At 42.4% G+C, this 26,814-nt stretch overlaps 1 protein-coding gene across 12 annotated transcripts in view; it reads right to left on the reverse strand.

The window, feature by feature from the left end:
- Window positions 1–26,814, reverse strand: part of RNF111 (ring finger protein 111) — a 91,907-nt gene that overhangs the window by 43,951 nt on the left and 21,142 nt on the right. For 11 of the 12 annotated variants that reach the window (XR_006284474.1, XM_007056389.4, XM_027818840.3 and 8 more), the window contains 3 exons: window positions 4,299–4,462; window positions 1,447–1,644; window positions 356–675 (listed from right to left, as the gene is read on the reverse strand). Coding sequence is in view for 11 of the 12 variants with exons in the window: in XM_007056389.4 (XP_007056451.1) it covers window positions 356–675; window positions 1,447–1,644; window positions 4,299–4,462 (682 nt within the window). In the remaining variant the exon portion in view is untranslated. The remainder of the gene's footprint in view (window positions 1–355; window positions 676–1,446; window positions 1,645–4,298; window positions 4,463–26,814) is intronic. The other variant, XM_043524360.1, reaches the window with a different exon arrangement.

Here is a 26,814-nt window from a genome sequence, read left to right on the forward strand (position 1 = left end):
TTAGAACTACTTAAGAGTCCAAAGTATGTGGAGTATACTCTAAGCCATTGGGGGTTTTTTTTGTTTTTTTGTTTTTTGTTTTAAAAAAACAGGAACATTTAAAAATTTTAGAGGTGTACAAGTGACAGATAGTGTCAACATCGAATTAACACATTTTGAGTTCTTTCTGTTTTTGGTTTGTTTTTTGTTTTTCAATTTCACTGCTCAGAACTCGTGCTTTAAATTTTCCTATTTCAAGCCTCTTTTATACCTGCCACAGATAAGACTACTGAATTGGGAATTCACTTATTATTCTATTATACCGCTAACATCACTTTAAAAATGTAAAGTGAAAAATCATAAAAGTTAAACATGCCTGGTCATGGTAGCTGGTGCCCGTACTGCTGCTTGCTCCACAAGGAGCTGGCACTGGAGGAGGCCTTTCAACAGGGCAACTGGAGTCACTGAACGAAGGAGACAGTGGGACAGTTGAGTGGGGATTATGGTGGTGGTGATGGTGGTGTTGAAAGTGGTGGCCATGCTGCTGAAAACAACTTGTGTGAGGGTGTCCTAATACATGGTGATTCTGTGAAGATCCTCCACACGGAGAATGTTGGGGGCAGCATGATGGTAGCCTTGGCATGGCAGGAGGACCAGTTTCCAGTGTAGTACTAGAGGCAGTTCTCCTTACATCATCTTAAAATGGAGAGAAATTAAACAAATTTAATGTTGCTGAAACTTGGGCAAGGAAGTGGAAGATGCATCATGAAATGGTGCCTGAAATAGAAGTATCTGGATTTAATCAATCATTAACCCATTAAATAGTGAGTAATTGGATAGGAAATACATCCACATCAAACAAAATTACAGGAGACTTCACCAACTGATATTTGAAACTCAAACATTTTAAAAGGATATGAAAGGTGGTTTCAATGATTCCTCTGAGAAGTCCTGAAACTAATCAGTTAGATCTGTTCATACGAATTGTCAGAGGAAGAATCTTGCATTATTACATTCAGAGTGCATTCAAACCCAGATTTCATTGCAGCTGCTGGCTAGGGGCACAGACAAGGTCCCATGCACACATAATGTGGCCAGAGAAGACCCTTCCTGAGTCTACTAGTATTGCAGGTAGTACTAGCTGACCTCATGCTCCCCTGAAGGCCAACGATGACTGACCCCGGCATGTGTGTGTTTGAGGCAGTTTCCTTAAGATCTCTCTTCTCTAGCACAGGGACAGGCAGAGTCTGGCCTTAAACTCATGGGGTCTTTAATTTCTATTGTGTTAAATATTAATAAAACTGTGTTACTTTGAAAAATATCTAAATTTGCCATTCTGTTAAACAGTATCTACACAGACACAATAATTCATTTAGACAAAGTAAAGCCAGGCCTAAGCATATTTCAACAGGTAGCAAAGCAATTTAAACATAAAACAGATCTTGAGAAAGTTCTATTGTTCTGTACCTCCCACTGAAGTCCCAGCAGTGTTGCTATTGGGAAGAGTAGTCAATGTCTCTGGTGCTGTAGAGATCTGGCTATTGGAGACACTTATAGCAGCATCAGAGGCCTGCTCTGAGGTAGATGTATTGGTATTGTTACCGGAAGCAGAACTCACAATCTGGGTTTCAACTCTAGCTGAGGTTGTTGGCACAACTGTGGGCTCTATGGAAGTGTGGACATTACAGAGAATCAATATAATGATTACTGCAACAGTACATGCTATTTAAGCTTTTAAAGTTCCCAAGAAATTCAGTTTTCCTTACACCTGTTTATTTTACAGGAAATTTTGGATTCTATTTCTACCAGACGCTGATAAATTCAGAACAAGTGGCTTGATGGGATATAAAATGTGAAAGTTAGTTCTATTTCCCCCACAAGTATGAAAAAGCCAAAGTGTGAAGAGTTTTAAAGTGAGTCGTCTTTTGCTTTTTTTTTAGTAAAGTCAAACTTTGTAAAAAGTCAGTATAAAATCATTCCACAAGCCAAACCAAAGATTTTGATTTATTTGGCAATTATATATAACTAGAAAGGCAACTAAGTCATTGTAATATATGATGCAAGTACTGACTTTATTTACTAGTGTATTTTCTATGGACTTTCACATATCCCTAAGCAAGCAGTTATATAATTACTTGTAGTTCATAATCATCATCTGTGTTTAATGCATATCAGTGAACTGTACAACTTTACACAACCTGGTCCAGTGGCTTTTCAAAAAACCTGCATATTTCTTAATTTATGGTTCTACTTTACACAAGTTTAATAATTCCAAGTGTGTCATACTGGCTCTGATTTTTAAAAACTGCTTCTGATATTGGGCATAATTAACTATGTAAAAATTACAAAACAAGTTGGTACCCCTTATGAAATCCACCATTTTCAAACAATATTTGTTTATTAAACTAAAGCACATAGCTATAGTAATAAAGAGCTGCTATAAAATATCTCCTTTTCAAAACACTGGAGTAGAATATTTCCAAAAAGTATGTTAGAGAATAAGGTTTTTTAAAAAGCCTCTTTACTTTCAATTTTTTCCTCCTTATTTTCAACCAGTAAAATGCCAATAGATTTTAAGTACCTTCTGGAAGCTTTAGAAGCGACTTCCAGAAGTTAGGGGAAATGTTAAAATCTCATTAAAATAGTCCCGTGGCACTCTTTCCCAACATACCACTTACTATTGATAGAGTGTAAATAGAAGCTTTCCCCAGTTTTACAATTATCCTGCTCATCCTGTGATTCAATGTAATGTCATTATGCAATGTTTGTAATATCACAGTCTCTTTCTTGAAGATTGTGTAAGATCCATCAACACTAGACCATTGAATCACTGAGTTAAGCAAGAAAAGTCAATTACAATGGGAGAGAGTCTCTTGAGAATCACTGTGGAGATACCTAAGCAACTCCATAGTTAAGGATGAGTTGATTTTCACTTAACAGCAGAATTACTAATCTTCTTTCACATTTAAGTGGTGTAATTGTATCTATTTCACACAGTAATTCTTCCTATAACAATTTTCCAGATTTTTTTGTTTAAGATTAGTTGACTTTGCCAGACACATTTTTAAATGAGTCCTTTTGAAAGTATTTCCCAAACCACAGTCCTCACAATCAAACTTCACTGTGAAAAAGTTTCCAAATTTACACTAGAACATAAAAAGTTAGTACTCTAATTTATCTTAACCTTACTGCTCTCTACAAAGACATGCTGACAGCACTACTGAAGCCCTGCCTACTAGTTCTATTCTCTAATGCTTCTAAGCCTGCCTCCCTGAGCCCACAGATCAGTTCCTCATATATACACACACACACACACACACACACACCCCCTGGAAATTACAGTTGTGAGGTGTGCTGGAATTTTATAGTGGTTCTTTAAGCCAGCTGTATGAGTCTCTGACTCACTCACTGGCTTTTAAAATGGGAACACTAGTTCCAGGTGAAATCAGAATTTTACCTCCATTACTGTCTTCTAGTGTAACTGCTCTCCCTTTTCAGACAGAGCATTCAAACAGCAAGAGAAAGACAAGCAGCATGAGTAAGCTTTCGGTAGTATGAGTTAAGTACTAAAGTCAGGGCAATAACTTGGCAACAGGATTGCTTTTAAAACTTACGAACTCCAGGACTTACTATGTCAACATTAGATTGCAAGTGACATAGCCTTTCCTCAAAGAAAAAAGTACTAATATAGTTTTCCTAATCAATATTCTCAGAATTTCTACTTTAAGAAAACTACCGTGACATCAGACAAACTCAGAATGCCAACAAGATGAGTGTAGATACCAATTTTTTTAGATTTTCTAACTCTTCTACCTGTTTAAAAATAAGCCAAATTGCTTCTGATGTTCTCCCCTTTGTTTTAATTCTGAGATATAGAGCCTCATGATAAATATAGACAGTAGTTAGGAAGAGAAATGGCAAACTGACTGACAAGTCACCCTTTGATCTTTTGTTAAACTTGAATCTTGCTACTATGCATATCTTTCAATCCATTACAATTTCATAGTGAAGAGCAAAATTCCCATTAATCCAGTAAAAGGTATCTACTTTTTTATTTAACATCCACTAGACTAACATGTTTATTTTTAGCATAACTAAATTCAGCAACAACGCTCAAGATTTAGTTTGTACGGAGCAGCTGACTAGCAGGCTTATTTTGGCTTATTCTTGTGATTGCAACACCTATATTTTAATAGCAACCAACTATTCATTTGTTAGCGTTAACTCAGTTTTCTGTTCTGCTGACAACATCCCCCCTTCCCTCCTCTCTTTCATCCTGCATCCTCATTAGAGTGATCTAAGTCACAATTATAACTTACCATCTTCATCCACTGTGAGGTCCACCACTTCCGCTGCATTCTGCCTCAGCGGCTGTATGACTGTGGAAATCCTACTACGGTTCCGCTGTTCTTGTGATCGAGCAGCATGAGAGCTAGAGTTTTGGTTCCAGTGAGATCGTGAGTGTCCAAGTGTCGAACGAGACCTGAAGGGGGGAAAAAAAATACAGCTGCCTGGAAAAGTAACACATACTTTTGGCCTTGACTTGATACATTTTCTCTTGAGTCGGGTTTTCAGAGATGGAAACTAAGTTTTCTGCTCACTGTGAGTTGGTTCCAACTGTATTTGTTTGGAAAAGTTTGATTTTCTAAATGTTCTGCCACATTCAAATACACCACTACACCATACACACTAGTAGCTTATTCACTAATACTTCTGTAGCTTTGGGAGTATTCCAGTTCTGGCAAACATCCAAAGAGGCAGGACTCACACCCGTGTTAGAGCTCATTAGTCTAATACTGCCATACAGTCTGCCTGGAAAGAGTACCACAATAAGACTTGAAAATATGGATAAGGTTAAGGAAACACCTCAAAATGAAACCACAGAGTTCCCACCATTTAGCGCTTATACCTGCCCTTGTTTTATGCAAAGTTAAAAAACAAAGAAGTGTCTTTCCCAACCCTCAGTTCTCCACACCACTGTTTGTATCAAATTGGTGAAATACTGGACATACCAAGGACGACAGGAATGTCCACAGTATGAAAAGATCTAGAACACTATAGGTATTGTTTTGTATGTTATTTTATTCACTTATGTCTGAGACTTTGTTTTGAGGATTTTTACCTACTGTTATATAATTAAGTCTGTATTTTTAAAATAAACTCAGAACACAACCTCTGAATTTATAATCCCTTCAAATATATGCTATTATTTTCTTCTCTAGAGATAATTCAGAACCCTCTCTCACATAAACTTTGGGAGGGATAGTAAGCATAAGCGTGAACTATGCCCATGGAAACCACTGGTTTTATTTTTCCAGGCTGAAACTTTACACCAAGTAAATTCAATCCATCCACAAGCCAAACACCCAGACCAAAGAATCTGTTAAACGGGAGTTAAGGTTGAGAGAACAGATCAGTTACTTACGGGTAGAGCCCCTTACATGAATGTTGTATTTCCTAAAATACAAGCATTAGAAACCCAGAAAAGTCAGATGTCTGGGTCTAAAGTTTAATCTTTACATTCAAAATACAGAAATGCACAGACAAGGTAATCTAAAAGGATCTTAATTCTACCTGCTTAGCAATGCCAGCCTCATCTTCACTAATTTCTTTCAACCTACTATTACAGCACTAGATATCCCAAGTCTGGAAAAGCCATCATATTGGTAAAGTGCAACTCATCTCTACCATCCTCCCATCATCATCATCATTCGTAAGTGCATAATCAAATCCCCCAACCTACAGTTCCAGACATACTAATTTTTTTTCACCGAGAAAGCGTATAAGGTTTACAAATGACAGACACAGAGCACTGGTTTCAAAACTGGTTCCATACAAATTTGTCTAGGACACAGTCTGATACTTTGGTTTATTTCTGCCTCAATTTCATGGTGTTTCTGTAAGTCTATATGTTAGCTCTGTAATCAATGATACTATAATTATGGCACATGGAATCAAAGAATTTGGAATGACTGGCTTACATATACTACTTATCTAATTGGAAATTTAGCAAGTATGCCTTTCTGTGTACATTATATGCCCATAAAGGAAGATGGAATTGGTACAACCATTTTGCCATTATAAATAAGGCATTCTAGTTTCTGCACTCAGTGACAAAGTATCAATATTAATGAATATGTCCCCAAGCAATTTCTCTTGTGGGATCTTTACAGGGGAGCAGTTAAGATAGTTTGGGAGACACCTTTCATATGCTGCGATTTCTTTTTGCTTTAACCCCTGCTGCCCACAAAGTACCTGGCTAACCACAGACTCCACCTGTGGAGGGGAGAAATAAGGCTGTAGACTTCCTGAACTCTGCAGCTGTGGGGTTCCCTTCATGTGGATCTTTTGAGTTCTACAGGAGAGCATGTATGGGAGATTAGGGGTAGACCTAGAAGAGATGTGGTAATTTGCTAATCACCTTGATAGACCTCTTTGTCACGAACCCCAGGTCAAAGCACACTAACCACTCCCCTCCTGTTAATTTAAAAAAGTGAATTAAATTCCACATTTAACATTTTACTTTTATCCTTAGAGATGTTAAACACCCGGGGCTCCTAGAGTTCAGTGAGAGTTGTGGGCACTTACCTCCTCTGTAATATTTAAGCACAACAATGGCCTGATTTTCCAAATTGGAAAATGCTGCATTTAGAACCTTAGGAAGTCCACCAGGAATAGAGACATAGTGGAATGCTGGCATGCTGCACCACAAGCATGATCACCTACATTTATCTTCCGTCCCAAACCACCACTTCTGAAGACCTTATGAGCTCTGATGTTAGATTTTTTTCCTGCAGCATGCAAGCTTTTTGTATTATAGGCCAATCTTCTCTGTTACTAAAGAAATTGACAGCTTTAGATTGCATTTCTATTATATTTCCAAAAAATTGTGATATTTTAATGTATTTACCAAATCAATATTCTTACATGAGAGCCATAAAGTGAATACAATATGAAAAAGTTCCTTTGTATTTCCACTTGCCCAAAGGGCTAATTTTTGGTGACATGGTGGAACAATAAAACTGCTTCATAACACTATATAAGATACAAGGCCTTGTTTTGCTCAGCACTTATGTGACTGTGCAGCAGAGCTAATACATGAAAAAAAAATCCTGATTTTTTTAACATTTGATTTGAATTTAGGAATGAGATCTGTGATTTGATACAAGGAAAGCAGAATCTATAAAGCTAGAAACATTTTGGGAGGCTTAGGTTGGGCAAAGAGAAATGCCACTTAATGAGCTAGTAGCACTGTACCCATCTCCACAAAAAATACACTCCCCTAAAATTAATGTTCTTATAAATTTTGTATCAGCTTAGCCTATATACTGGATTCCATGAATCCAATGATCATCTAGTTTTAACCTAGAGTACACACACACTTCAAGAAGTTCAGTAATTAGCAAGCAATGATAACATTTTTGAACTGAAATGTAGGAACCATTCATCAGACTGCTGATCCATAACGCCAACAGGCTCATCAATGCCCGATGTGTTTTCCTTGACAGAGTTACAGGCCTAGTGGATTGATGGGAGGGAACAGTAGACAGGATATATTTTGATTTTAATAAGGTTTTTGGCACAGACCCACAAGACATTCTCATAAGCAAACGAGGGAAATGTGGGCTAGATGAAATTACTATCAGATGCATGCAAAAGACCATAATCAAAGAGTAGTTATCAACAGTTCACTATCAAAATGGGGGTTGGGGGGGAATGTATCTAGTCGGCTCCCGGAGGGGTCTGTTCCGAGTTTGGTATTATTCAATATTTTCATTAGTGACTTGGATAATGGAATGGATGTATAAAACCTTTAGGTGACACCATGCTAGGAGGGGTTGCTAGCACTCTGGAGGAAAGGATTAGCATTCAAAATGACTGACAAACGTGAGAACTTGTCTGAAGTCAGCACCTACTGCACAGTACTACACTTAGGAAGGAGCAAATCAAATACACAGCTACAAAATGGGGAATAACTGGACAGGCAGTAGTATTGGTGAAGACTGGTGATTATAATGGATCGCAACTTGAATATGAACCAACAACATGATGAAGTTGTGAAAAAAAGCCAATATTCTGGGTTGTAATAACAGGAACGATGCATGTAAGACAATCAGGTAATTGTATTGCTCTCCTTGGCCCTGGTGAGGCCTCAGCTGAAGTATTATGTCCAGTTCTGGGTGCCATACTTCAAGAAAGATGTGTACAAATTGGAGAGAGTCCAGATGAGAGCAACAAAAATGCTAAGAGGTTTAGAAAACTTACTTTTGAGTAAAGGTTAAAAAAAGGGCATGTTCAGTCTCCTATTCTGAAGACTAAAGGGGGACCTGATAGTCTTCAAATATGTTAAATACTGTCATAAAGAGGACACTGATCAATTGTTCTCCATGCCCACTGACAGTAGGACAAGTAGTAATCTGCACCAAGGAAGATTCAGGTCATATATGAGGAAAAACTTTCTAACGAAGGACAGTTAGCACTGGAAAAGGCTACCAAGAGGGCTGTGGAATCCCTGTCATTGGCGATTTTTAGGAACAAGTTAGACAAACACCTGTCAGTGATGGTCAAGATATACTTAATCTTACCTTAGCCCAGGGACCTGGACTAGCTGACATCTCGAGCTCCCTTCCAACCCTAGCTTTCTATCTTCATTTTACCATATGTATCAATTAGTCTAATTATGGCTATTCTCTGGGGATATAATTAGATTATTTTCCACGTTATCAAACTCTACTTTGAACCCATGCCTTTCAACGTGTTATGCTCTTATTTTAGAAAGTGCATCATGCCTATTTGAAAGTGAAAGATGACTGAGTTCTGTACAATACAGAAGTACACACACAAAAAGAGAAAGAATACCTAAGAATTACAGTAGACAGCAAGCAACATGAAAATACAAAGATGTATCACTTAGAGGTCCATATAAAACCAATCAAGTAAGAGACTAAACAGGCTCTATAAATCAACTAGTGTAGAGACTCATCAGTTTTTGTGTGGAACAAGTGAGACTTGAATAGTAAATCCTCTATGGTGTTCTGGACCTCCCATGGGAACCCTAAAGAGTGAAGCCACTCACCACTCATAAGTAACCCTCTAGATGCCATACCCATTGCATCCATTGCAGCTGGTAGGGACGTTTCCCCCCCACTAGTCTGCCTTCCTCAATGAAGGCTTGCAATTGGGCTCTGTCCTCTACGGGAAGCTTGTCCTTAAAGTCTGGCATGTCTGAAGTAGTAATTAAGGTCATATTTTGCTAACAAAGCCTAATAGGTAGCGATACAAAGCTGCAGGCTTATAGAGGAATACTCCTTTCTTCCCAGAAGTTCCAATCTCTTTGAGCCTTTATCAGCCAGGTGACTGCAGGGTGTTGTAACCTTGTTCTTTCTGGGTCTGCTTGCACCAATAGCGAGTAGGGCATTAGGTATATGCAAAGCAATTCCACTCCTTTGGCTGGGACGAAATAATGCCAATTTTAGGTATGGGAGTGCAGGGGGCCAGGGCATGCCAGACAGCCCTGGCTGCTTCCATGACAGCCTTATTTACTGGGAGAGCTACTTTGCAGGGACCTATCAGCTATAGGATGTCAGGGTGCTGACGCCAGGCATCTTGGACCTCCTCCAGAGGAATCTGGAGGTTATTTGCTATCCTCTGTAGGAGCTCCTGACACGGTCTACAGTTGTCTAGCAGAGACAGTGAAGAGGATGAGGTCCCTGGCAGTACTGGATCATAGAATATCAGGGTTGGAAGGGACCTTAGGAGGTCATCTAGTCCAACCCCCTGCTCAAAGCAGGGCCAATCCCCAACTATATCATCCCAGCAGGATCCATTTCCTCCTCCTCATGCTCCAATGGATTTGGTAGATGCCATGTGGGAAAAGTGTGGTAGGGCTCATGATGGATGTGCCATATGGGTCCCATGGGCCCCACAGGCCCCACTAGGACAAATACAAGGGGTCAACTGATTGAGAGGGACCACACAGCATCAGGTACCAGCAGTCCTGCTCTCTGCCAGGGGATCATAGAATATCAGGGTTGGAAGGGACATCAGGAGGTCATCTAGTCCAACTCCCTGCTCAAAGCAGGGCCAATCCCCAACTAAATCATCCCAGCCAGGGCTTTGGCAAGCCTGACCTTAAAAACTTCTAAGGAAGGAGATTCCACCACCTCCCTAGGTAACACATTCCAGTGTTTCACCACCCTCCTAGTGAAAAAGTTTTTCCTAATATCCAACCTAAACCTCCCTCACTGCAACTTGAGACCATTACTCCTTGTTCTGTCATCAGCTACCACTGAGAACAGTCTAGATCCATCCTCTTTGGAACCCCCTTTCAGGTAGTTGAAAGCAGCTATCAAATCCCCCCTCATTCTTCTCTTCTGCAGACTAAACAATCCCAGTTCCCTCAGCCTCTCCTCATAAGTCATGTGTTCCAGTCCCCTAATCATTTTTGTTGCCCTCCGCTGGACTCTTTCCAATTTTTCCACATCCTTCTTGTATTGTGGGGCCCAAAACTGGACACAGTACTCCAGATGAGGCCTCACCAATGTCGAACAGAGGGGAACGATCATGTCCCTCAATCTGCTGGCAATGCCCCTACTTATACATCCCAAAATGCCATTGGCCTTTTTGGCAACAAGGGCACACTGTTGACTCATATCCAGCTTCTCGTCCACTGTAACCCCGAGGTCCTTTTCTGCAGAACTGCTGCCGAGCCATTCGGTCCCTAGTCTGTAACGGTGCATTGGATTCTTCCGTCCTAAGTGCAGGACTCTACACTTGTCCTTGTTGAACCTCATCAGATTTCTTTTGGCCCAATCCTCCAATTTGTGTAGGTCCCTCTGTATCCTATCCCTACCCTCCAGCGTATCTACCACTCCTCCCAGTTTAGTGTCATCTGCAAACTTGCTGAGGGTGTAATCCACACCATCCTCCAGATCATTGATGAAGATATTGAACAAAAGTGGCCCCAGGACCGACCCCTGGGGCACTCCACTTGATACCGGCTGCCAACTAGACATGGAGCCATTGATCGCTACCTGTTGAGCCCGACAATCTAGCCAGCTTTCTATCCATCTTATAGTCCATTCATCCAGCCCATACTTCTTTAACTTGCTGGCAAGAATACTGTGGGAGACCGTGTCAAAAGCTTTGCTAAAGTCAAGGAACAACACGTCCACTGCTTTCCCCTCATCCACAGAGCCAGTTATCTCGTCATAGAAGGCAATTAGATTAGTCAGGCATGACTTGCCCTTGGTGAATCCATGCTGACTGTTCCTGATCACTTTCCTCTCGTGTAAGTGCTTCAGAACTGATTCCTTGAGGACCTGCTCCATGATTTTTCCAGGGACTGAGGTGAGGCTGTAGGCCTCTCTGGCTCTAGTTCCCAGGATCTTCCTTCTTCCCTTTTTTTTTTTTTTTTTTTTTTTTAAAGATGGGCACTACATTAGCCTTTTTCCAGTCATCTGGGACCTCCCCCGATCGCCATGAGTTTTCAAAGATAATGGCCAATGGCTCTGCAATCACATCCACCAACTCCTTTAGCACTCTCGGATGCAGCGCATCTGGCCCCATGGACTTGTGCTCGTCCAGCTTTTCTAAATAGTTCCGAATCACTTCTTTCTCCACAGTGGGCTGGTCACCTCCTCCCCATGCTGTGCTGCCCAGTGCAGTAGTCTGGGAGCTGACCTTGTTGTGAAGACTGAGGCAAAAAAAGCATTGAGTACATTAGCTTTTTCCACATCCTCTGTCACTATGTTGTCTCCCTCATTCAGTAAGGGGCCCACACTTTCCTTGACTTTCTTCTTGTTGCTAACATACCTGAAGAAACCCTTCTTGTTACTCTTAACATCTCTCGCTAGCTGCAACTCCAGGTGCGATTTGGCCTTCCTGATTTCACTCCCGCATGCCCAAGCAATATTTTTATACTCATCTCTGGTCATTTGTCCAACCTTCCACTTCTTGTAAGCTTCTTTTTTGTGTTTAAGATCAGCAAGGATTTCACTGTTAAGCCAAGCTGGTCGCCTGCCATATTTAGTATTCTTTCTACACATCGGGATGGATTGTCCCTGTACCTCAATAAGGATTCTTTAAAATACAGGATGATGGATAGCCCAGAACACCGAGCTCTTCTAAGGTCTCATTTCACCAGTGGGGCCATCAGTATTGGAGGGTGAACATTTCTGGCTGAGGGTTGGAGCAGAGAGGGTTCCCGTATTGTCATAGTAGTTTTCATCTCCGGTGTGGCAATGTCTCTCAGGAGGATGAAGCCCAAAAGGAGAGCGGACTGAGGATAATGGAAGAAGATATCCTCTGCCAAGATATAGGTGTCTGTGCATCCCAGTGTTTGGGGCATTCCAGCGATCGGGACTGATGTTGCCGACACCTCCCAAGACATTTGGGATGGATGATCCTTAGAAAGGGTGACTGCTACAACTGAAAAGTCAGGTCTAGCAGTCTTCGATGGAACCAGTGGATGTTGGTCTTTATGTTTAGGAGACAACAGATGGATTCTTTTTCTTACATGCTTTACCCTCCTTCCTGGGGGTCTTAAGCAGTCCTGAGCCCTTAAGATCTGCATGCAAAGGCACACCTGCACAGAGCTGGGGATGGGTCACTTCTCTTAGGAGGAGATTTGGATGCAGCTCTGTCCTCGAATCCATGAGAGTGCCCCCTACTCTCGTGTGAAGCCCTAAATGACAATTCCTTGGGCTAAGGAGCTCGAGGTTCCACTCCCAAGCTTGTGCTTGAGGTGGGTGTCATTGAGGCCAATGTAGAGGGTAGTCTCCCTGGCTGATATTGCCTGAACTGTCAGGTTCATGAACTGCAATCTGAGACACTGTAGTTTCCGGACACAGGGTAGGAGAGGTTTGTGATGGGTTGTCCCCAACTCCGGGGTGCCGCCTGATGTACTGGAGTCATCAAGCCTGGACTCCCTCACCTCGTCCTGCTGTGCCAGGCCCTTATGCCTCCTGTAGCACACACACAGGGTAGGGACTTGCCCAGCTGCAGAAAGACACAGACACTGAAATCAGCTCTGCATGGGAAGAATCAGCTAGGGGGACTGCTCAACACTCAAGTGCACACCCCCTACGGGGTGCAAACCCAAAATTATATTGTCTTGCACTGCACAGAAAACTGTACAGCGTAAGCTTGTGAAATCCGCTTCCTCTCTCAATGTGCAGGAAGATATGCACAGCTTTTGGCCCCCTCCAGTTATGAATTACACAAAATTTTAAAATAAACAAAACAAGTTTATTAACTACAAAAGGTAGATTTTAAGTGATTACAAGGGATAGCAAACAGATCAAAGCTTAGTAAATAAACAAATCACAAACTGAGCTTAACACACTAGATAAGTAAGATATAAATTAGCAAATGCTCACTCTGAGTGATAAACAGGCTGGCAGATTCTTAAGGCACAAGTTGCCTTGGCTTTCCCAGGTTTTCATACACAGGCTAAAGATCCTTCTAGCCTGGGACCACCACTTCCTACAGTTCAGTCCTTGCCCCTCAGATTCTTTCCAGGTTTGATGTTGCAGGGATAGTGAGGTACCCTCATGAGGTCATTGTCCCCCTTTTATACCTTCCTCCCACTTGCTGGAAAGCTCTTTTGCTGTGACCTGGGTCAAACAGTTACCATTGTGTAGTGCTATCTCTGAGATGTTTCTGTTGTACACAGTTCCTGGGGTAATCTTTATGCTTGTGTGCATTCCCTGAATAAGCCATTAAGTATTGTTTGGCCTTTTTAATGGTTGTACATGAAAGGCTGCCTGCAGGTGTTTTCAACCTCACAATATCTTTCAGTAATACATACATAGCCAAACTTCATAACTTCCCATACGACAATAACACAAACAATATTAATGTTTAGCAGATCAAGACTTTTAGAATGATACCTCACAAGACATACTTTTTACAAAACATATCCTAATTACGTGACAGTGGTGAATATTGGAGTGTCAGGGTGTCACAAGGTTCTCATTCTAGGAGAAGATGCAAAGGCATGATATCTAGGACCTTAAAGACGCCACAGTTTCCAACAGAGCCATGTTATAACATCATATCAGAAAGGAGCACCAGGGCAAGTGTCTACTCACAAACCTGCTGTGTTCTAAGTGAAGCCCTCTACTCCCTGTCATAAATATAAAGGGAAGGGTAAACCCCTTTAAAATCCCTCCTGGCCAGAGGAAAAATCCTCTCACCTGTAAAGGGTTAAGAAGCTAGGATAACCTCGCTGGCACCTGACCAAAATGACCAAGGAGAAGACAAGATACTTTCAAAAGCTGGGGGGAGGGAAAAACAAAGAGTCTGTCTGTGTGATGCTTTTGCCGGGGACAGAACGGGAATGGAGTCTGAGAACTTAGTAAGTAATCTAGCTAGATATACGTTAGATTATGATTTCTTTAAATGGCTGAGAAATTAAGCTGTGCTGAATAGAATGGATATTCCTGTCTGTGTGTCTTTTTGTAATTTAAGGTTTTGCCTAGAGGGATTCTCTATGTTTTGAATCTAATAACCCTGTAAGGTATTTACCATCCTGATTTTACAGAGGTGATTCTTTTTATTGTTACTTCTTTTTTTACTGTTACTTCTATTAAAATTCTTCTTTTCAAGAACTAAATGTTTTTTTTTAATTGTTCTTAAGATCCAAAGGATTGGGTCTGTGGTCACCTATGCAAATTGGTGAGGATTTTTATCAAACCTTCCCCAGGAAGTGGGGTGCAAGGGTTGGAAGGATTTGGGGGGGAAAGACATTTCCAAACAACGCTTTCCTAATAAAATAAATCCAGATAAACGTTTGGTGGTGGCAGTGGAAGTCCAAGGGCAAAGGGTAAAATAGTTTGTACCTTGGGGAAGTTTTAACCTAAGCTGGTAAAAGTAAGCTTAGGAGGTTTTCATGCAGGTCCCCACATCTGTACTCTAGAGTTCAGAGTGGGGAAGGAACCTTGACACTCCCCTTCAGATTTGTAATAAGTAAGGGAGCCTTCCCTGCCTTCCCTGTTGTGTTGAGCGTCAGAAGAGGACAATGAACATTCTAAACCTAAGGGGGGAGGAGGAGGAAGGGGAAGCATCAGAAGCCTGAGTACTAGGATTCCACAGGACATAAGCCCCAGAGCAGTACTCTGTGCCAATGACATAAAAGGCATCAGTACCACAGAGGGATTTTTAGTCCAGTGGATAGCAAGGGAGACTGACTCTTATAAGACCTGAAGGTCCATTGTTACTGCATGCTTTTTTGTATTGAGAGAGGCAGTGCCACAAACCTTAGGGTTGGCTATGCCAGTGCACTTGGTACAGACACTCTGTGTAGAAGCAAGTAGTGTTTAGGGGAGTAGTGCTGATGAGGTCTGTACCATATAACTGACTCCAAAGCACTCTGTGCTCAGGTAATCCCTGATGCCCTGGCAGCAGCTGATTGTGAGTCCCCAAGTAGTCCCAAAGCCCCAGTACCATGCTCCCTCAGAGTGGTTACCTTCATCAATCCATAAAGTCCCCTTAGAACCAAAGAGGTGAGATGACAGACCTCTTCTCGCTGGGAAACTCCCATTGAGATTTGTCCCTGCTTTTCTCAGATTAGCAACGCCCCTTCTTATCTGAGGATTTAGGTTTTATCAGCCCTACCTCTGTCTGAAGCCATCACGGGTCTTTCCAGATTGGAGCTGAATTACTGGATCTGAAGCTGATGGGGACACTCCTGTACTGAGGTGAAACTTTAGATCAGGGACTAGCTGCATAGATAGATCTAACGAAATTATCTTTAAATGTGCCTCTCTAGCTTTCAAGGACCTTCTAGAAAAGGAATTGCGCACCAAACATTTATCAGAGATGTGCTTCTCCTAAACAAAATGGCATGTTATGTGCCCATCATTTACCGGAATTGCCAATCTCCAAGAGGGGCAATACTTAAACCTAGGAGACTTAATAACATCCCTCCCTAGGTCCCAATACCAGGACACTCCCAGTCAGAGAAGAAAAAGAAGGGAGTACACACACTTACAGCTAAGAGCAAAAAGGGATGTATAAAGATGCAGACACTGAGGAGCTCAGTCTTGCAGCAGTGGGTAGTGAGAAGGAACTGAGTGGTGGAATACTTATGGACAAGCACTCAAGTACTTTCAGCTAAGTCCAGGAGCATGCAGCAGAATGTGCAAAGATGCTAGGTATGGACATGCTTCCTTTTTCCTACGTGGAGGGTGAGATTAAGGCCCCTTGTATCAGATTCCTAGATGTTCCTGTTTCACTAACAAGGCAGTATCAAATCAGTGTGCTACTTTAAGAATTGCAGAACAGTATGGTCTGGGTAACTGAATGTAGAAGGGTACACCTGACTACTCACATATGGCTAAGCGGTCAGACAGCCGACTACATATGTTACAGCCTACTAGGTCAGGAGCAGCAGAGAGATTGGGAGCAGCTCTGGCAACATGTACATCCTCAGTTGACAGCATGCCACAGTCACGGTTTTCAGCATAATCTTGGAAAAGCTGCATGATGTCATAGAGGAATGGCTAAGGTCCCTCTCTGCTGGCTTTGCAGCAACAACGGAGTAATCATAAAGACAGAGCACAATGGTCTCTTCCACATCCCTAGCTTCACTCACTGCCTCAATCTGGTTGTGAGTCAGTTTCTGGATAGCATTACAAGGTGCAGGAACTGCTGTCAACAGCTCTCAGCCTCAATGCATTCATAGTGGATGCAGTCTGTGGGACTGGCAATCTCTGGTCCCACCTAAGGAGGTGGTACTAAGATGCTATGGGGAGTCTCAAGAGACCCCCCCCCCCTTCACAGTAGTGGCAGACAGCCATGTTTGACAGCCCCTATCACCACAGAAAAGTACTCCCAAACACTGGAGGAGAGGGAGAGTTTTGTAGTAAGGGGCCCCACTCCTCTTTCACCTCTCCACCACCACCACTACTCATGCTAGTCCATTTGTTTGTTTTAAAAAGTCAGCGTCCTACTCCTCAGCTACCCCTCTTCCCTGCCCTGATTAAATGACACACTGAAAACTGCACACAACATGGCCACTAGTGGAATTTCTGTTCCAGGTCAAAATATTTTGTTATGACATTTGGGACTAAACATTTTGTTATCTGAGAAACTAATTCTTGCAGGGTTTTGCTACAAAAATCAAAACATTTTGAACGAAATCAAAACAAAAAACAAGTTGCTCTCAAAATCCTCCACAAAATGGAATTACTGTTCCTTACACAGTTCTAGCAGGCATATTTTCCTTCAGTATCCTCCTCCCTCACCACGAGTAACCATCATCTGAAAGAAGGGCTCACCATGAACCAAATAATTTAAGTGCTTTGTTTACTATTACATTTTCTTCTTTCTGACCTTAACTAGTAATTCTTTGACTAGGAGTGGCCAGTAGGGATTAATTTCAACGTACTGACAGTCAGCTGAGCTCCGAGAAGATTTCCCCATCTCATTATTACCAAAAAAAAGTTGACGTGCACTGTTGATTTTTTTTTTAATAAAGTACTATAAAGCATCATAATTTTTGCTCCAGTTTTAATTCACTAGTTTGTAAATTAAACATATACCAGATGCATAATTTAGGTACTTTGTTAAGGGTTCTTTGATACACTATCACCTTTTAAACAGTGTTTGAAGAAGTAATCCCTTTCTTTGTTTTACTTATACAAGAGAGTAGGGATCAACTAACTTCAAAAGTCTCCCACAAACAGATTCCTTATACTAACAGGTTCCTTATACAAAGTCACAGCTTCGGATCTCTCATACTTATTTCATCTCCCACTTTGAGGTTAACAAATTTAATGTTTTTTAAAATACTAAACTTTTCAATTTTCAGGCCATTAGCACGTCAGAATTTTAAATATGATTTTTACGTTAGTTTTGGCAAAGAGAAAGAATATCACTTACGATCAAATATCTGAAGATTAACTCCATGTCTCAATCCTAATATAATTCCCCCCAGAAGAGGGACAAATTTTAAACTACCATTACTTAAGTCTAGTGACAAACTTGAATAAAAGTTAAATCATCAAAAATACAGTTAGCTGCTCACAAGCACCTTTTAAACAATAGGGCTAAAGCTAATGTCTAATACTACTGAATAACTACTCAATGAGTCATCACTTAATAGGTGATCAATAGCTCAACACAGGAATTACTATAATCCATGTTTTAACTATAACAGATTTGATGGCAACAATGGAAATATTTTACATACTCCCAAATCTGCGGTAAACAGTACTTCTCTGCAATACCCCATGTGCCATATAATTCATTCATTAAGTAGGATTGCAGGTAACAAAATGACAGTTCTTTTTCTCACTATCAGTCTTCTTATAGTCAAGTATTAATAGAGCTAGAATATAACATACATTTCTACAGTGGAAAGTACCTACTTTAGCATGCAAAATATTGTCAACTGAAGAATAGCTGAAGAGACACAAACCATCATCATTTACTAAAGAAGTTATTAATACCTCCCTCTCTCTCCCTTCCACAAATGTCTCTTAATATAATCTCTCAGAACTAATTTTTCCATACAGGTGATGCAGAAGAATGTCATGAAGCAAATTCAGCTGTACCTGGGAGTCCTCAGGTCAGTTTTCTAACAGGAAATTTAAAACCCAAGGGTTGACTAGTCTAAAGGGTTTAGATATACCTTCCATTAATTTTAGTAGGAGACATATTTAATATACTTTGACTTCTTTGAAAAATTTCAAAAGGGAATATTTAAAAAAAAATTAAAGCTAAGATTTCCTGTGACACTGAACATCCTCTCACTGAATTAAGATGCTCTGTTATAAGAGCCCAATTCCACAAAACATATGTACTTACCTTTACTATCATTGAAATAAGTGGGACTACTAACAGGAGTACAGTTAAGCAGACGTGCAACTATTTGCAGCATCAGAACCTAAAGTCATTAAAAATTAAATAAAGGCTGCATTTTCTATTATATGAGATAAGTAGAGCATTACACCAGCTGACCTCCATTTTTTGGGGTGTATATTGGGTATAGAAACTGTAAAGGATATAGAAAACAAATGTACTTAACTTGATGGGAAAATACCTAAAATAGACATAAAAACCTCAAAACTTTGTGAATCAAAGAAGTTGTAAAATTTCTCTTTTTAAATTTACAGCCATCCAAATTACTGAAACCAAAATGACAAGTTCATAAACTACTATGATCTATCTGGGTTGGGGGTGTGTATGTGTTAACACTACCCATTCCTTACACAAGACTTATTCAATACATTTAAAACAGGTATTGTAAGAAAACCCATCTTCTAGATTAGACAGAAAAACGACTATAAATTAGAGTGCTGTATACTGTATTTTCATGTTTTATTCTCACTCGACTTAGATTTTTACTTTACTCCAAAACACATCCCTGACTTTTAAAAAATGTAACCTGCTTCATCTATATGAGAGTTATGTGAAGCTGAACATAAGACAGACACTTATTTTTGCTTTGAACAGTATTCTAAACAGTGGTGAACAACTATGTCAGAATGTTCAGTTTATTCACAATATTTGAAACTAAAACTCTGAATTAAGTTGGAATTGTAAGACTGCTGATGGCACCTTCTGTTCAGCAGAACAGCAACAAAATTTGTAATTTTGGAAATGCTGTGATCTGCCTGACCAGGCCACATGACTTTGGTCTGAATAGGAAGTACTAAGGGTATGTCTACACTACGAAATTAGGTCAAATTTCTAGAAGTCGGTTTTTTAGAAATCGTTTAAGTAGTCAATTGTGAGTGTCCCCACACAAAATGCTCTAAGTGCATTAAGTGAATTAACTTGGTGGAGTGCTTCCACAGTACCGAGGCTAGCGTCGACTTCCGGAGTGTTGCACTGTGGGTAGCTATCCCACAGTTCCCGCAGTCTCTGCTGCCCATTGGAATTCTGGGTTGAGATCCCAATGCCTGATGAGGCAAAAAACATCGTCACGGGTGGTTCCTGGGTCCATGTCATCAGGCCCTCCTTTCCTCCCTCCCTCTGTGAAAGCAACAGCAGACAATCGTTTCGTGCCTTTTTTCCTGAGTTACCTGTGCAGACGCCATACCAGGGCAAGCATGGAGCCCGCTCAGCTCACTGTCACCGTATGTCTCCTGGGTGCTGGCAGACATGGTACTGCATTGCTACACAGCAGCAGCAACCCATTGCCTTGTGGCAGCAGACGGTACAATACGACTGGTAGTCGTTATCGTCATGTCCGAGGTGCTCCTGGCCGCGTCGGTCAAGAGCGCCTGGGCAGACATGGGTGCAGGGACTACATTAGGAGTGACTCGACCAGGTCACTCTCTTTAGTCGCGCAGGCAGTCCTATTCTACCATCTTATGGTGAGCACGCAGGAAATATGGATGGCTAGCAGTCCTATTGTACCATCTTCTGCCGAGCAGCCAAGAGATGTGGACGGCTTGCAGTCCTTCTGCACCGTCTGCTGCCAGCCAAAGATGTAAAAGATAGATGGAGTGGATCAAAACAAGAAATAGACCAGATTTGTTTTGTATTCATTTGCTCCCCCCCCGCCCTCAAGTCCTGCCTGAAATATGAGAGGGAGGGATAGCTTAGTGGGTTGAGCACTGGCCTGCTAAACCCACGGTTTTGAGTTCAACCTTTGAGGGGACCATTCTGTGTGACAGCTGTTTTTGTTTCTCCTTGATGTAAAGCCACCCCCTTTGTTGATTTTAATTCCCTGTAAGCCAACCCTGTAAGCCATGTTGTCAGTCGCCCCTCCCTCCGTCAGAGCAACGGCAGACAATAGTTCCGCGCCTTTTTTCTGTGCAGACGCCATACCACGGCAAGCATGGAGCCCGCTCAGATCACTTTGGCAATTAGGAGCACATTAAACACCACACGCATTATCTAGCAGTATATGCAGCACCAGAACCTGCCAAAGCGAAACCAGGCAAGTAGGCGACGTCAGCGCGGTGACAAGAGTGATGAAGACATGGACACAGACTTCTCTCAAAGCATGGGCCCTGGCAATGCGGGCATCATGGTGCTAATAGGGCAGGTTCATGCCATGGAACGCCGATTCTGGGCCCGGGAAACTAGCACGGACTGGTGGGACCGCACAGTGTTGCGGGTCTGGGGCGATTCCCAGTTGCTGCGAACCTTTCGCATGCGTAAGGCCACTTTCATGAAACTTTGTGACTTGCTTTCCCCTGCCCTGAAGCACCAGAATACCAAGATGAGAGCAGCCCTCACAGTTGAGAAGTGAGTGGCAATAGCCCTCTGGAAGCTTGCAACGCCAGACAGCTACCGGTCAGTCGGGAATCAATTTGGAGTGGGCAAATCAACTGTGGGGGCTGCTGTGATGCAAGTAGCCCATGCAATCAAAGATCTGCTGATATCAAGGGTAGTGACCCTGGGAAATGTGCAGGTCATAGTGGATGGCTCTGCTGCAATGGGATTCCCTAACTGTGGTGGGGCCATAGACGGAACCCATATCCCTATCTTGGCACCGGAGCACCAAGCCGCCGAGTACATAAACCGCAAGGGGTACTTTTCAATAGTGCTGCAAGCTCTGGTGGATCACAAGGGACGTTTCACCAACATCAATGTGGGATGGCCGGGAAAGGTACATGACGCTTGCATCTTCAGGAACTCTGGTCTGTTTCAAAAGCTGCAGGAAGGGACTTTATTCCCAGACCAGAAGATAACCGTTGGGGATGTTGAAATGCCTATAGTTATCCTTGGGGACCCAGCCTACCGCTTAATGACATGGCTCATGAAGCCGTACACAGGCAGCCTCCTGGACAGTAGTCAAGAGCTGTTCAACTACAGGCTGAGCAAGTGCAGAATGGTGGTAGAATGTGCATTTGGACATTTAAAGCGCGCTGGTGCAGTTTACTGACTCTATTAGACCTGAGCGAAACCAATATTCCCACTGTTATTACTGCTTGCTGTGCGCTCCACAATATCTGTGAGAGTAAGGGGGAGACGTTTATGGTGGGGTGGGAGGTTGAGGCAAATCGCCTGGCCGCTGGTTACGCGCAGCCTGACACTAGGGCAGTCAGAAGAGCACAGGAGGGTGCGGTGTGCATTGGAGAAGCTTTGAAGACCAGTTTCATGACTGGCCAGGCTACGGTGTGAAAGTTCTGTTTGTTTCTCCTTGATGAAACGCCCTGCCCCTTGGTTCACTCTACTTACCTGTAAGCTAAGCACCCTCCCCTCCTCCCTTCGATCACCACTTGCAGAGGCAATAAAGTCATTGTTGCTTCATATTCATGCATTCTTTATTAATTCATCACACAAATAAGGGGATAACTGCCAAGGTAGCCCGGGAGGGGTGGTGGAGGTGAGAAGCACTGGGAGGGGTGGTGGAGGAGGGAAGGACAAGGAGACACAGCACTTTAAAAGTTTAAAACTTTAAAACTTATTGAATGCCAGCCTTTTGTTGCTTGGGCAATCCTCTGGGGTGGAGTTGCTGGGTGGCCGGAGGCTCCCCCACCATGTTCTTGGGCGTCTGGGTGAGGAGGCTATGGAACTTGGAGGAGAGCGGTTGGTTACACAGGGGCTGTAGCGGCGGTCTGTGCTCCTGTTGCCTTTCCTGAAGCTCAACCATACGCTGGAGCATATTAGTTTGATCCTCCAGCAGCCTCAGCATTGAATCCTGCCTCCTCTTATCATGCTGCCGCCACCTTTCAGCTTCAGCCCTCTCCTCAGCCCGCCACTTACTCTCTTCAGCCCGCCACTTCTCCTCCTGGTCATTTTGTGCTTTCCTGCACTCTGACATTGTCTGCCTCCACGCATTCGTCTGTGCTCTGTCAGTGTGGGAGGACAGCATGAGGTCAGAGAACATTTCATCACGAGTGCGTTTTTTTCACCTTCTAATCTTCACTAGCCTCTGGGAAGGAGAAGATCCTGTGATCCTTGAAACACATGCAGCTGGTGGAGAAAAAAAAGGGACAGTGGTATTTAAAAAGACACGTTTTATAGAACAATGGGTACACTCTTTCAGGGTAAACCTTGCTGTTAACATTACATACACAGCACATGTGCTTTCGTTCCAAGGTCGCATTTTGCCTCCCTCCTCCACGTGCCTCCCTCCTCCTCACCCCTCACCCTGGCTAACAGCGGGGAACATTTCTGTTCAGCCACAGGCAAACAGCCCAGCAGGAACGGGCACCTCTCAATGTCCCCTTAAGAAAAGCACCCTATTTCAACCAGGTGACCCTGAATGATATCACTCTCCTGAGGATAACACAGAGAGATAAAGAACAGATGTTGTTTGAATGCCAGCAAACATACACTGCAATGCTTTGTTCTACAATGATGCCCGAGTACGTGCTATTGGTCTGGTGTGATAAAGTGTCCTACCATGGTGGATGGAATAAGGCTGCCCTCCCCAGAAACCTTTTGCAAAGGCTTTGGGAGTACATCCAGGAGAGCCGCAAATGCCAGGGCAAATTAATCATTAAACATGCTTGCTTTTAAACCATGTATAGTATTTTAAAAAGGTACACTCACCAGAGGTCCCTTCTCCACCTGGCAGGTCCGGGAGGCAGCCTTGGGTGGGTTCGGGGTGGGGTACTGGCTCCAGGTCCAGGGTGAGAAACAGTTCTTGGCTGTCGGGAAAACCGGTTTCTCTGCTTGCTTGCTGTGAGCTATCTTCCTCGTCCCCAAAACCTGCTTCTGTGTTGCCTCCTCTCCATTGAAGGAGTCAAACAACATGGCCGGGGTAGTGGTGGCTGAACCCCCTAAAATGGCACTGCAGCTCATCATAGAAGTGGCATGTTTGGGGCTCTGACCCGGAGCAGCTATTTGCCTCTCTGGTTTTCTGGTAGGCTTGCCTCAGCTCCTTAAGTTTCATGCGGCACTGCTTCGGGTCCCTGTTATGGCCTCTGTTCTTCATGCCCTGGGAGATTTTGACAAATGTTTTGGCATTTCGAAAACCGGAACAGAGTTCTGATAGCACGGATTCCTCTCCCCATACAGCGATCAGATCCCATACCTCCCGTTCGGTCCATGCTGGAGCTCTTTTGCAATTCTGGTACTCCATCATGGGCATCTCTGCTGATGAGCTCTGCATGGTCACCTCTGCTGATGAGCTCTGGCCAGCGTGGCAAGCTGCAGGTGACCATGCAAACAGGAAATTGAAATTCAAAAGTTTGGGGGCCTTTTCCTGTCTACCTGGCCAGTGCATCTGAGTTGAGAGTGCTGTCCAGAGCGGTCACAATAGAGCACTCTGGGATAGCTCCCGGAAGCCAATACCGTCTAATTGTGTCCACAGTACCCCAAATTCGACCCGGCAAGGCCAATTTAAGCGCTAATCCCCTTGTCGGGGGTCGAATAAGGAAATCGATTTTAAGAGCCCTTTAAGTCGAAAAAAGTGCTTCATTGTGTGGACGGGTGCAGGGTTAAATCAATTTAATGCTGCTAAATTCGACCTCAACTCCTAGTGTAGACCAGGGCTAAGATAACTTCACCACAGTAAAGAATAATTGACTGGTAGGAAGGGCATTTTCTGGCATTTAATGATTGCCTGGAAAAACCTAAGGCTTAAGGCTGAGTTGAGGACCTCTTTCAGTCATTAGATGACGGAATCCTAGAGTTGAAGATCAGCATTGCTATTATAAAACACAAATATATAAAACTGTAGAGAAAGACAAAGTAATTACATGCATGTGTTCAACTTAAAGTTGCCAAGGATACAGTGCTTTGTTTTAGAAGGAGGTCTTTTCCTCGTAGCTGAAGACCAGTAGTAAACAGTAGAAGAACAGTCTGTTACCCTGGCCACGCCATTAGTTAAATTAAAGATTTAAATTTATCAGTAATCTGCATATTGAAGGAGCTGGCAAATTCAATACAATCTAAAACTTATTGACAGATGTCATCAAAATGCATTGGAACAAGCCTTTGACCTAATCTTGCTACCACTGGCAAGGCTACCATTGCCATCAATGGGAGCCGGATTCATGTATTTGGGGGAGGAGGAGAAGAAGAGAAACACTAGCCTTTATCTGATACTCTCCTTTAGTCCTTTTGGCTACGACACAAACCTTTTCTTAATTATGCTGAGCAGAGAAAAAGCTGAATATGTAAAAGAATCCCATCCATCTTTAATCAAGCCTTGAATTAATGTTCTATAAATGCAATCAGCTTAATCTAGGCTCATTTTTGACGCTTTAAAGGTTATCTACAATACACAGAAAGCTTAAAGTGATAGTTTGAGAGGTATCTGAAAAATCTTTCCAAGCATCCTGAAAAATACTGCTGCAGCTCTTAATAATGTACATTAAGGTGGACTGAGCAGGCATCTCTGAAGATGATGGGCAAGAGTTAAAAATGCACAAGACTGAGAAATAGGCAAGGGCTAAAACCACAGAGTCAACAAGAAACAGTACTCCAAAGGAAAATTCATGAATTTAAAAACGAAAATAAATTAAGATAAAGAGCTACAGGCCATACTATGTGCAAAAAATAAAGCTGATTTATCCTGTCTCTCCTCCCTTTCCTTCCCACTGTGTGTTATCTTGTTTTATGTTGCCTATTAGGACTGTAATCTTGCTGGTGCACAGACTAATCTGACACAAATGTCATGTTTCAGACCTATAAAATACATTTATGGAAGTGGGGGTTGTATTAACAGATATTTCTGTGAAACACACACACACACACACACACTTCCAAGTAAGTGACCCACTACTGCTTTAAGGAGCACGCTCAAAGAAGAAGATGCTTATGATTAGAATGCAGTTAATTTATTCAAACCAAATGACTCTGCGGGAATATCATTTTGTCATTCTTGTTAAATATTATTATTCAAAGACCTGGGTGTACTGGCTGATCACAGCAGGACTATGAGCTGCCAATGTGATGCAGCCATGAAAAACTCTAATGCAGTCGTAGGATGCATCAGGTGAGGTATTTCCAGTAGAGACAGGGAAGTGTTAGTACCATTATACAAGGCACTGGTGAGACTTCATCTGGAATACTGTGTGCAGTTCTGGTCTCCATGTTTAAGAATGATTAATTCAAACCGGAACAGGTGCATAGAAGGGCTATTAGCATGACTTGAGGAGAGGAAAACCTACCTTATGATAGGAGACTCAAAGAGCTTGGCTTGTTTAGCCTAACCAAAAGAAGGCTGACGGGAGATATGATTGCTCTCTATAAATACATCAGGTGGATAAATACCACAGAGGGAGAGGAGATATTTAAGTTAAGCGCCAGTGTGGACACAAGAACAAATGGTTATAAACACGTTTAGACTTGAAATTAGATTAAGGTTTCTAACCATCAGAGGAGTGAAGTTCTGGAACAGCCTTCCAAGGGGTGCAAAAAACCTAACTGTCTCCAAGATTGATCGTGATATATATATAGAGGGGACGGTATGATGAGACTGCCTATAATGACATGTAGCTCATCTGTGACTGCTAGCAGCAAGTATCTCCAACGGCCGGAGACAGAACACTAGATGGGGAGGGCTCTGAGTTACTGCAGATAATTCTTTCCTAGGTGTCTGCGTGGTAAGTCTTGTCCACATACTTAGGGTCTAACTGATCACCATATTTGGGGTCAGGAAGGAATTTTCACCCAGGTAAGATTGGCAGAGAGCCTAAGGGTTGTTCACCTTCCTCTGCAGCATGAGACATGGGTCACTTCCAGGTTTAAACTAGGGTGTAAAAGGTACAGTCTCTGTAACCTGAAGTCTTTAAAACAAGGATTGAAAACTTCAGTAACTTAGCCGGAGGTTATGGGTCTATTACAGGAGTGGGTGGGTGAGGTTCTGTGGCCTGCAATGTGCAGGTGGTCAGACTAGAGGATAAGGATGGTCCTTTCTGGCCTTGAAGTCTGAGTCTATGTAACTCCCTTAGTTAATTTTATCAGAAATCAGCT

Source organism: Chelonia mydas, chromosome 10, assembly GCF_015237465.2.
Source record: "Chelonia mydas isolate rCheMyd1 chromosome 10, rCheMyd1.pri.v2, whole genome shotgun sequence".
Lineage (NCBI taxonomy): Eukaryota > Metazoa > Chordata > Testudines > Cheloniidae > Chelonia > Chelonia mydas.